General features: G+C 37.7%; 1 protein-coding gene across 7 annotated transcripts in view; it reads right to left on the bottom strand.

The window, feature by feature from the left end:
* Positions 1–1702: 1702 nt before the first annotated feature.
* Positions 1703–12479, bottom strand: part of LOC107828241 (uncharacterized) — a 31144-nt gene continuing 20367 nt past the window's right edge. The window contains exons 2-3 of one of the 7 annotated variants that reach the window (XM_075253402.1): positions 11363–11647; positions 1703–10949 (exon numbers count right to left, since the gene is read on the bottom strand). In XM_075253402.1, the coding sequence (XP_075109503.1) occupies positions 5635–6336 (702 nt within the window). In that variant the 5' untranslated portion in view covers positions 6337–10949; positions 11363–11647 and the 3' untranslated portion in view covers positions 1703–5634. Of the gene's footprint in view, positions 11648–12479 lie in introns of all 7 variants that reach the window. The other 6 variants (XM_075253396.1, XM_075253412.1, XM_075253415.1 and 3 more) reach the window with 6 other exon arrangements.

A 12479-nucleotide genomic window follows, 5' to 3' on the forward strand; every position in this document is an offset into this window, starting at 1 on the left:
ATATCACTTTTTTTTCTTTATAGTTTGAGTTTTAGAAGGTATTTTGAAGTTAATAAAAATGCCTAATTTCTGGTTTTAAGATCTTAAATATCAAGGAAGTTTGATTAATTCATTTTATAATAGTTAGAACTCACGGGACGGTGATCGGAAGCCGCAAATTCGAGTTATTTGATTTGTAATGGACTGTTTTGTGGGCTGTTTCATGTAGATTTTGGGATGTATATTTTGCTAATATTTGATAGAGTTTTTGGAGGATAAATGGTGTGGAGAAACACAACATAATAACTAAATGATGGATTAATCATTCTTTGTAATATTTTCGGGGTGTTTGACACTACTATAGTCGTCGTTTTGGGTATGAATCGATTGGGGTGTGTTGGGCTATTGTAAGCTAAATATAACATAGATTTCGACTTGCATCTACTGTAAGAAGTAATTATATTGTGTTCCTATAGGTGCTTAAGGTTATATTGACATCGGTTGAGTTAAATGGATGAACTAGACATGAACTAGTGAATAAAGTTGCTAATTGAGAATAAATGGAGTTGTGGATCGTTTTCTTTGTTATGGATATATGGTATGAGGCTGGAATTATTGATGAATGACTTCATTATCATATTAATGATACTATTAAGTTAAAGTAAAAAGTTTATAAGGGGTGATATGGGATATACAAATTCCAATTGGAGCTTGACACTCGTCGTAAAATAGTTGTGACTTATTGTTGTTTTATGGTGTCTTGTTATTGATAATTATGTATTGCTGGATTTCTCTGGTAATTATTGTTGGTATATGGTATTAGAGTAGGCTTTTGTTACAGGGGAGATGCTGCCCGAATTTATATAAACGAGCTACAAGTTTGTGTTGCAGACTTAGCCTTTATTCAATATTGATTTTGAATCTCCTTATGCAATGGTAAATTGAATTGAGTTGTTTGAAGAGTTTCTTGGGAGGTATTAAGGACTCAACATAGTTAAGGTATGCTAAGGCACTTACTACTTTTTTCTGGCATGATCTAACGTGACATGAACATAAACGTTATGCTAATTCATAACGGATGTACTCCTAGGAACTAAGGTTGTTCATGTTGTTCTTTCCTTATAAAGTTATTCTAAGCAAGTGTGTATGATCCTTGAATCCTACTGAGGTTCATATTGAGGGTATGGATGTCCATAATATTAATCGAATGTGCAACGACGTTAAGTCACTCCGAAAGGTTTAGAACATGATTCCATGAGTCTAGCATACATTATATATAGTATCTATTTTACTCTACTGAGTCACGCTATAGTCGGTCGGGTACGACACCTATTGTGCAACCACTAATCAATTGGATTTACCGAGCTCCATGTGGCCGGATACGATTCTACCGAGCCTTATGATGCCCGGGTACGTTTTTACCTAGTCCTCTTTGAGGCCGGGTACGATATGATGATGATGACGCCCAAAGAGGCGTATGTTTTTAAAAGTTTATGTATATATATGTATTATGCATTTCATGTCAGTATCCGCTAGAGGCACTCAGATGTTACAGGTTGTATTTCGTCTATCTCTCTTTACATTAATGTTCTTGTTTATGTTTTCCTGCCTTACATACTCGGCACTTTATTTGTACTGACGTGCCTTTTGCCTGGGGACACTGCGTTTCATGCCCGTAGGTCCCGATTGATAGGTTGACAGTCTTCCTAGTAGGCTATCAGCTCAACGGAAGTGTTGGTACACTCCACTTGCTCTGGAGTTGCCTATTTGGTCAGTATGCTTTGGATATGTATTGATTGGTATGGCGGGCCCTGTCCCGACCTTTGTGATTATGTACTCTTAAAGGCTTATAGACATATGTCAGGTTTATGGATACTTGTATGGCCTTGTTGGCCTATGTGTTGAGTTTACAAATGGTCATGTCGACCATATCGGCCCGTATGTCACATGTATAAGTTTGTATATCATGTTGGGTCGTCATATGTTGAGTATTCCCTTACGTTTTATTCTTGTTATCTCATGACGAGTTTCTGGCTCATTTTCTCAAGATAGTATAATAAGAAAGATATGCTATGTTGGTACTCAGTTGAGAAAGGCACCGGGTGCCCGTCGCGGCCCTTCGGTTTGGGTCGTGACATAAATTTTAAATCATTATTTTTTTTTGAATCCTAATGTATGTTAGGCTTACCTAGTGCCTTCACGACATCCTAAGGTGGAAAAATTGGATGGTGAAAAATATTTGCCCTTTTCGTCAATGGAATTAGTCGAGAAAAACCTTGCACACATACGATGTATTTAAGCAATTACATAATCTGGCAGATTTATTCCAGATGACAAATGAATAAGGATGTTTCGCAACACATGTTTGATCAAGATTGTCCTTCCTCCGATTGAAAGTAATTTTCCTTTCCATGTTTGCTTCTTATCACTCACCTTCGTGTTTCATCCATCGTAGTATGCTTTCCTTTTTAGACTATAGAAAATAGGGCATCCAAGGTAAGCAAAAGGAAAAGCCTTTCGGCAAATACGTGTAAGAATCTCCACCGTGATAACCATTTCCATAAGAACATATTCATACAAATAAATCAAGCTCTTCTCTTTGCTGATTTTTTGGCCCAACTCCTTCTCATATTCTGCTAATAATCCCATCAGTAGTTGTAAAGTAGCAGCCCATGCTGAACATAATATGATTATGTCATCCGCATATGCTAGATGATTGATCGACAGACTCCATTTTGGCATTCCAAAACCCGCAAAGTATGGATTTCCATGTAAAGAGTTTAATGTTATAGATAATATTTATGCTGCAATGATAAAAAAGAGTAGGAGATAGAGGATCTCCTTGTTTCGCATCCCTTGTGGACCGGAAAAAACCAATCGGCTTGCCATTTATCAGTATGGAATACCAATTGTTGCAAAGAAGCCGAAAAATAATATCAATCACCCTTTCGCCAAAATTCATCTTTTGCAAAACCTTTGTCAAAAATAACCACGAGACCCTATCGTACGCCTTAGCCATATCCAATTTGATTACTAGATTGGCTGGTTTGGCTCTAAATCGTATATCTATAATAATTTCTTGCGCTAGAAACACATTCTTAATGATGCTTCTCCCCTTCACAAACCCCACCTGATTAGTTGATATAATTGTAGGGAGTATATCAACTAACCTTTCATGTAAAATCCTTGGGAATATTTTATTCAAAAAGTACTTAAACTTATTGGTCTCGTATCCGAAAATGAAGTCACAAGTTTCTTCCTGGGCACAAAACCAAGTTTGTATGAGTTACAAACCATGGAAATTCATAATCCGCAGAAGAATGCCTTGACCATATATCCACAATGTCCGAACCTATCACCTCCTAGCTGGCTTGATAAAATGCTCATGTAAAACCATCTAGACCTCCTGCACTCTCTCCTCCTTGGCGGTAGGTACTTTTATGAGAGCTTTATTCTACTGCTCATCTATTATGGAAGGAACATGTTCTAATAATTCAAAATTCTCTGTTGGGCCAAACTCTTTAAAGTGATCATTAAAAATCGAATGGCTTCATTAGTTATATCATCCATAGATTCCAACCAGTTGCCATTACCATCTTGTGTACGGTGAACATGTAATGTCCTTCTTCTTCCTTGCACCTGTGCATGAAAAAATTTAGTGTTTCTATCGCCATCCTGAAACCATTGCATACCTGCTTTTTGTCTCCAAAATTCCTCCTCTAGATGTAAAAATTTAATCAATTCATCTTGCACCTTATGGAGTTTCTCACGATTAGCAAGAGTTGGATGCATCTCAAATTTAATCTCATGAGCTTTGATCACATCTTCCGCTGTAGCAATCTGCTGAAAAATATCCCCATATGTCTCCTTTCTCCATTGAGTCAATGCAACATTCATATTTTTTAACATATGATGAAACATAACAAATGAATTAACCACCACACCTGTGTACCAGTGCTGCCTCACCACATCAATAAAGGTCGGATGCTTAGTCCAAAAATTTAAAAATTTGAATGATTTCTTTATTTGTATCGGGTTCATGTCACATGCAGGAGAAGTGGTGCATGATCCGAACCCATTCGAATCAAATGTTCTATATTCAAGGAAGGTAATAGGTCGTGAAACTTTTGATTCACCAAACACCTATCAATCTCTTAAATATATAATCGTCACCACCCCTTCCATTCCACCATGTAAACTTACTACCTTTGTATCCAACCTCATTCAGCAAGCAGCTTTGGATACAATGTATAAAGTCCTCTATCTCTACCATGTATACTGGTAGGCCTCCATACTTCTCCTCCTCTGATATAATGACATTAAAGTCTCCTCCTACAAGCCAAGGAACCCTCATGCCCGGAGCTAATGCGTTTGAGGAGTCCCACAATTCAATCATTTCACATGTTGTACATTTAGCATATAAAAACATTACAATCAATTCCTTCCCAATATCATGATTGACCAATCTAAGTGTAATTTTGTGTTCCATGTCCTTCGTTTGCTTTGCTCTTCTTCTTCGGACACATTTGGCATGGTGCTAGAACCTTGTTCAGAGATGTTTTTGCTTAGGTTCAAGCAACTTCATACCACTTCGTCCCTTTCACTCTTCAACCTGATCTCTACATTCATAGCTTGAAAAAGCAAAAGAGGGTCACCGTCACCTCTCTTAATGACTATTCTTAAGCTTCCTTTCTTATTCACACACCTCTCCACATCCATCACCAGGATTTCGGAAGTAATGAAACCTGACTATTGGTGTCTCGCACACCAAGGCAAAAAGAGATTCAACAGTCGGCTGGGGAACCGGAATCTAAGCATACCAAGACTCAGGATAAGGATAATATCTCATACTCAAACAACTCGTCAATAAAAACGCAAATCTTACCCGAGACATTCAGTTCTCTCGCATGTATTCCCAGCCTCCTTCGATAGCAGATTCACATTTTGTAATGGTTCCATATATCAATGAATAAGAATTGTTGCTGCCTATGCATCTTAATGAGTCTTTGAACAGCTTGTTATGTATTTACTGATACAATATTCCTTATAAGCGCATTCATCATGGCTAGACATTAGATCGAGACTTCGTATCTCTTCTAGACACTCATATGGAATATTAGATCAGTAAATACACAATAGCTGGTGGAACGCTAGTTTCTCTTGATTGTTTCCTCTTTGTTTTGACTTATCAATCTGCCTTGGTGATAAATCACCCATTTTTGGACACATTTTGAAGGCTTTGGAAGGATGATTCTTGTCAATATTAGGACCTCTTGTCCTAATATTCCACTCTTCGTTCACAGTATCATGAATGTCAATAGGACCATCGTTTGGTTGGTCCTTATCTCCACGATAAATATGCCTCACTTCACTCAGCTCTCGACCTACAGTATTGAGCGGAACCTGCTCCAATTTATCTTGCCCCTCCTCCTTATTCCCCAAATTGTCCTCTTGTTGTTGTTCCATTTGTATTAGTTGTTCACTATCACCACTCGATTCCTTTTTGTCTCTCTTTTCAACATTATCAACTCATTTTTCAATTGTGTCATCCTCCATAACCTTAACCTCATCACTCCAGAGTGCACTTACATTGTCATAGTTTGCAGGTCTCGCCAACATCTGAGATTGTACATATTGGCATGACTTGTTCATCAATTATTGATTCAAAACATTGTCGAATGATTTGTTTACCCAGTCTTTAACATTTTCTTTTTGTCCCTCATCTCTTGTCTGATTCAAATTAAGGTTAGCTTTGTCCTCTACATGCAGTTGTGTTTCTACAATTTCATTTGGATCTGCACTCTTCTCTCCTTCCACAATTGTATCTTCTAGTCCTTTTGGATTATGGGTAAACATCTTTTTTGCCGCATGAGTAATTGTTTCCCCTATACTAGGACTTGGTTTTTCAACCTCCTTGCCCAGCAACCTATTATCAGTTCTTGTTCCTTGCACATCGTTGGAATTTTGCTCTTCGTTGGCCAATGCTTCAAATGTATTACTGGTAGAAATTCCTTTTGCCTTGCCATCTGTAAGGGCAACCTCATTACCACTTCCCAAAGCTGTTACTCTTCCCCTTTTGTCTCTTTGATATTTGTTACGCCTTTGCATCCATTCTTGTCGAACTGGATTAGGTTTCGGATTACCAACAATTTTGTTGCTCATCAATACCCTTATAGATGTTGCAGCAGTCCCAATTACCTCTTTTGCCTTTCCTTCGTCTATGTCATCTTCATGTACAATTGGTACCAACTCAGGGTGTAAAAATTCGACATTACCTTTCAGTATATCCTTGCTTAGCACATGTTTCACAGTACTTAGGAAGGTAATCATACTTAATTCGAATCCAATTCTCCTCATCTTTTCTTGTAACTAGGCCATGTGCCATTTTTAGTGGCCATATCAACGTTGAGGAGTCGACCAACTGCATTGGCTAATGAGTAAACACATTCCTTTCCAAAAAACGTTCGGTGGCAGTACCGGAAAGGATATCCACGCCACTGCTATCGTCATTTCTTTATCTGGTTTTCACCATGTTGACCACTTTAACGTTCGCATTTGCCAATAATCTCCTGCGACCTTTAAGTAGATGGCTGGCCTCGGTAACAAGTGAACATATTCTTCTATCAACGTCAGTTTTATTAGTACATGCTTGTCCTCAATCAACCCTATACTACATTGTCCCTTAATCTCACACTGAATAGGATTTGATTTGCGCAACTCAGTGAGATAAGGTGATGTTTTATACTTCAATACCATACAAGAGGGAGCGGTGATTTGTGTGATTTTCAATTTTTGTATGTACAGATTTTAGAAGGACCAGGTTCTTCTATGTATTCCTTAAACTGCTATTGCGGAAATTATAAATGCGTAAAGTAAAAAACACAAGTATTTTTACGTGAATAATACTCGGCTCAAAAGGTGAAAAACCCACGACCTACTACTCAGTAGGATTTTCCCCAACACTTCACCAAAATCACTTAGCCAAAACAGCATTTGCAAAAACTCTTTATAAACCTAAGGATTATCTCTAATCCCGTTGTAGCAACCAACCTCTAACTATTGCAACAACTTCAAGTTAATTCTAACTTGAATACTCAAAGAACCTAATACAATTGCTTCTAGATAAAGCTGAAAGGTACAATTTAAAAATCACTAGCTATAATGAAACTAGAATAAAAGACAGACACTTGGAACTGGTTCTTCTACCTAGTTCATGTAGCTTCAGGTTCGCACACAAGAATTGCTTGCAAAATGCCTTGCTATTTTACTCTCAACTCACGTTTAACTTCAGCTTTTGGGCATACCTGTAAAGTGAGAACATCCTGTAATTTATAGAGTTAGTAGAATAAGAAATAACTAGAGTCCAATGCTATACTCTTCCTTGATGGAAGAGTTTTAGTTAACTTCAACTTCTAATTCCTTCATTATCTTGGATAGTGTTCTCTTTGAATAAGGAGTCTTTCTCCTTACCAATTATGCAACCTTTTTTATCAGGAGATATCAGATATAACAAGTTAAGTTTATCTCCCTTACGTGCATCCCTTATGCTTCTGTGTACACTGTGGATGGACCTGGTTCATGCTTGAGTTCATTTATCAATCATCAAAACCAACATCACCTCGGCCAACAAATTTTTCCTTTATGATGATGACAAACTCTGTGTTTTTCATAAGTGTAGGCCCTGTTTCAATCAACTCAACATCAACGCAAAGTTAGAACACTTTACCTTTTTGAAGTCACCAATCATCAAGGACCAGGTTCATTTGGTTATAAACATCACAGTCCAAAGTAAAAGCACAACCTAATTCCCCCTTTTTGCATCATCGAAAAGTTGCATAATTATGTTAAATAATTAGATTTTAATAGAAATTACTCATAACCACTAGGGCTACTTCAAATGCAATCATGGAATCAAGTATCATCTATCAATCTAAGGATATTAGCCATCTAGTATAGAAGCAGTGAATTTCATTAATTGATAAGTTCCTACCATAAAGCATAAAAAGAAATAAAACACTAGATCTTGAGCAAAAGAAGCAACAAAAAAATCTCACCTGGGTCACTGGTTGATCTAACTAGGCTAGGAGGCTTAAGGCTAGAAAGGACTAGGTTCTTGGTTTTTGGCTTGAAGCAGTTTCAGCATATCCTGAAGAATGCCATCATTCTTCTCCTTTTCTTTTGCTAGCTCAGCTCTGAGAGCATCTCTCTTAGTCTCCACTTCTGCCAACCTCTTCTTCAGCCTATCAATATCAACATCCTTAGCCCCACTTTCCTGCACCAAAGCTCACATTTTGATGTTCACTAGTACCTTTTTGGATAAACCAGGTTCTTTGGGAGTGGTTTGGACTTCATAGTCGCAAGCAGTTAGAGTGTTTGCCCCAAAATGATTCTTGCTTGTACCAACTTCCCATTTCTTGATGGGTACCTTGAAGTGTGCAAGTACAATAGTGAGAATAAAACCATAGGGTACGGTGTGAGTTTTGGTGCCATTTAGAACCCTGTCAAAAAGCTGGATGATAAATCCAGGCCAATTTATTTGCCTCCCACTGTCCAGACATTCCATAAGGATCAGGTCCATGAATATGGCAATGTGCCTCCTTTCCTACCTAGGCAGCACAACTTTGTTAAAAAATTCGAACAACACTTTGTGAGGCGGCTTCATCTCACTTTTGTAAATAGCCTTGGGCTCAAGCTCCTCTTCATTGTCACCAAACATCCTAGTAATGGCAAGGGCAGTGGGGAGATTCTCTAGACTTGGCCATTTAAGCTTCTTATAATCATTGTACTTTTCAGCCGGTACACCTAAGATCTCTCTCAATTCTTTATCATCAAACCTCACTGCCACCCTCTTAAGCACATTGGTGACCCTACCATCTTTGATCTCACATTCTCCATGAACTCCACAATCTCACTTCTAGCTAGCTTTCCATCCATCTGAAGGACAATGTCCTTCCAACCTTGCAACTGTAACTTTTCCAGCAGCATTAACATCCGTTCCTACTCCAAGTCCATGAGGAGTCTACCTTTCAAGATGGTTCTCTTCCCAAATTTAACCATCTTGTCCTTCTCAGCATCATATTCTTCTTATGCTCCACTCCATTCTTCATTCTCCACTATTTTCACTTGATTTGATTTCAATGCAGACCTGGTTCTTTTAGCAAAAGTAGATGGCTTAGCAGACTTTGTTTTTGATACAAACTTCTTTGTGGAAGTCTTGACTTTCTTAGCCTTTGGAGTCACAACCTTCATGTCTTCTGTCTCTTCTTTATCCCAAAGGACCAGGTCCATCTCATCAATTTCAACTGCCTTAACAGGCTCAACCACCTTCTTCTTTCCCTTAGCAGAAGCTTTCTTCTTACTTTCTTCTAAGGCTTTTTCCAGCTCAGCCTTACTTTGCTTTTTCTGACTCCTTGTAGCTCTTCCTCTTGTAGGAGAAGTCTCTATAGGGATTGATGAAGCAGTCTTTCTTTTCTTATTTGCCCTGGCAGTACCTGGGACTTTCACTCCTAAACTCCTTTTTTCTTTTAGGATTGTAACTGTCAGATACATTTCTCACTAGGTCTGCGAGGGTTTCCCGCTCAAAAGAAATAGGTTCTTGAGCATCCTTCCCTAATTGAACCAACCCCTTAGCAGCTCCTCTAGACCCATTTCCCCCTATTTCTCTCATACCCCGCATCTCCACCATCTTTACCCTTCCTTTCTTAGAGATGGGAGTGGTTGAAGGTGTAGTAGGTAGTGTGGGTGTGATTTTCTTGGGTGGCGATGAGGGATTCTTAGAGTGGTTAGCCATTTCTATGCTTAGGTAGGAGAAAAGATGAGGTTGAGTGTGTTTGCATGATGAGAGAAGATGGAGAGAATTTTGATGGCTTGAAAATTAGAATGAAGAAACACTAAGGCCTTATTAATTTAAGAAGGGGGTGTTTAATTGGGTAACAGCCGCCTTTTCCAGAAGTCTAATCAAACTGAATTTTGTTTGAAAAGACGTTGAAGAGTGTCACTAGAATCTAGGCACTTAATGCAGATTTGGACTACTTTTGAACGAAACCGGTTCATTTCATAATGGATAAGTTCAAAAGGGTTTGGGATTAAATGGGACTCTTCTCTTAATCATGATCCAAATATAATTATTTCAAAATATGTAGGGTGGAGAATACATACCAAGTAATATTGATAAACTAGGTTCTTCACTGAGAAATCTCTTGTGTAAGTCTGAACTTTCCCAGAAAATAGAGATATTATCATTAGAGATTAATGAGTCATTTTAGCACACGGCACAAGAGTATACTGATGAAAGCATGAGACTGAGCAAAATCTACTCTAATTATGTACAAAAATTCCCAATTTTCTAACCAAATATTTGAGTTAGAACTGGTTCCTTTTAGATGATCTTAATCATTCCTAATTCTAACATGTTCCTTTCAAAGTGATCTCTACTTAGAGCTTTTTTGAAGATGTCAGATATTTGCTTGTCCGTAGTACAAAATTCCACAGTGATCAACCCATTCTCATAGTTGTCCCTCAAAAGATGATGCCTAACATCTGTGTGGTAAGTTCTCTTATGATGAACTGGGTTCTTGGTCATACTAATTGCACTAGTATTATCACAAAATATGAGAATACAACCTACATCAATTCCAAAATCCATTAATTGCTGTTTGATCCACAACAATTGAGCATAACATGAGGCAGCAACAACATACTCACCTTCAAAAGTAGATAAGACCACAGAATTTTGATCTTTAGTAGCCGAAGACACAAGACATGAGCCAAGAAATTGTCTCATACCTAAGGTTCTCTTTCTATCCACAAGAAAACCTGAATAATCAGTATCAGCATATCCCACTAAGTTGAAGTTACTACCTTTTTGATATCATAGACAAAGGTCAGTGGTGACCTTTAGGTATCTCAAGATTCTCTTGACAGAATCAAGTGAGACTCATTTGGATTTTCCTGAAATCGAGCACGAAGGCCTACACTAAAAACAATGTTAGGTCTGCTGGCAGTGAGATATAACAAAGAACCAATCATTCCCCTATACAACTTCTGATCAATAGATGAACCGGTTCATCTATATCTAATTTTGTGGTTGTTACTATAGGAGTATCAATTTCATTGGAACTTTCCATTTTAAACCTTTTAAGTCACTCTTTCACATAATTCTGTTGATGGATCATAGTTCCATTTGAGTTTTGTTTAATTTGTAAGCCTAAAAAGAAATTAAACTCACCCATCATACTTATTTCAAATTCACTCCCTATTAGTTTAGCAAATTCTCTACCGAGCTTATCAATATTTGCTCCAAAGATTATATCATCAACATATATCTGAACTACCAAGAGATTTTTACCTTTTTCTTTCAAGAATAAAGTATTGTCAATTTTACCTCTCTTGTAGTCATCCTCAAGCAAGAATTTTGATAGTCTTTTATACTATGCTCTTGGAGCCTGCTTAAGTCCATAAAGTGCCTTGTCAAACTTGTACACATGATCCGGACATTCCTTGCTTTCAAAGACCGAAGGTTGCTTGACAAACACTTCTTCTTTTAAATAGCCATTGAGGAAGGCGCTCTTGACATTCATTTGATGGAGAGTGAATTTCATGTAAGCAGCAAAGGCTATAAGGAGTCTAATTGCTTCCAATCTTGCATTGCATTCACCCATTCTGCATCCTGCAAAGCCTCAGCAATATTTTTAGATTCAATAAGAGATAGAAAAACATCAAAAGCATAGAGATTCTTCAAAGAAGATTTGGTTTTGATTCCAGAGGTTAGATCAGTAATTATGTTCTTAATGGGATGAGAACTTTGGTACTTGTAAGGTTTCATAACCAGCTTCTTTCCCCTAGATGTTCCTTCAGTGTTGTCATACCTTCTTTTTACCCGAGGGGGATAGGGAGTTTTTTCAATTGAAGTGACATAAATCGAAATAGGATTATTTATTTAAATTCAGAGCCACCATTTGGAATAATTTATGGTGTCCCAAGTCAACAGTTTATTTTACATCCTAAATCGAGGAAAATTGACTCTATTTTTGGTCCGCGAACATAGAAGACCGGGTAAGAAATTATGTTAACCCTGGAGAAGGTGCTAGGGATTCTCGGGTTCCGTGGTTTTAGCACGGTCGCTAAACTATTACTAATTGGCCTAATTATCCAATTTATTACATGTTTTAAACCTATTGTGCATTTTTAACTTTTATAACAGCTTTTATTTATTTATGGAGTTATTTTTGGAACAAGTCACAATTATCGTACACTTGTCGTTTTGGTACACATTGCAAACCACGTCACAGGAACCATACCCACGATCTACAACATGTTTATTTTTTATTATTCGATGTTGTGGTCGGGTCACGTAAAATGTGCACATGAATTTGGGAATTATGTATCACGATCATGCCACGGGAACTGTACCCATAGCCGTGATAATTCATTATTAGTTGTGCCTAAAGCAAACTACGCTATTCGAGAGTTGTTCATTTCCTCTGTTTGAGATTGTTGTG

The sequence above is a fragment of the Nicotiana tabacum genome, chromosome 1 (assembly GCF_000715075.1).
Source record: "Nicotiana tabacum cultivar K326 chromosome 1, ASM71507v2, whole genome shotgun sequence".
NCBI classification, from domain to species: domain Eukaryota; kingdom Viridiplantae; phylum Streptophyta; class Magnoliopsida; order Solanales; family Solanaceae; genus Nicotiana; species Nicotiana tabacum.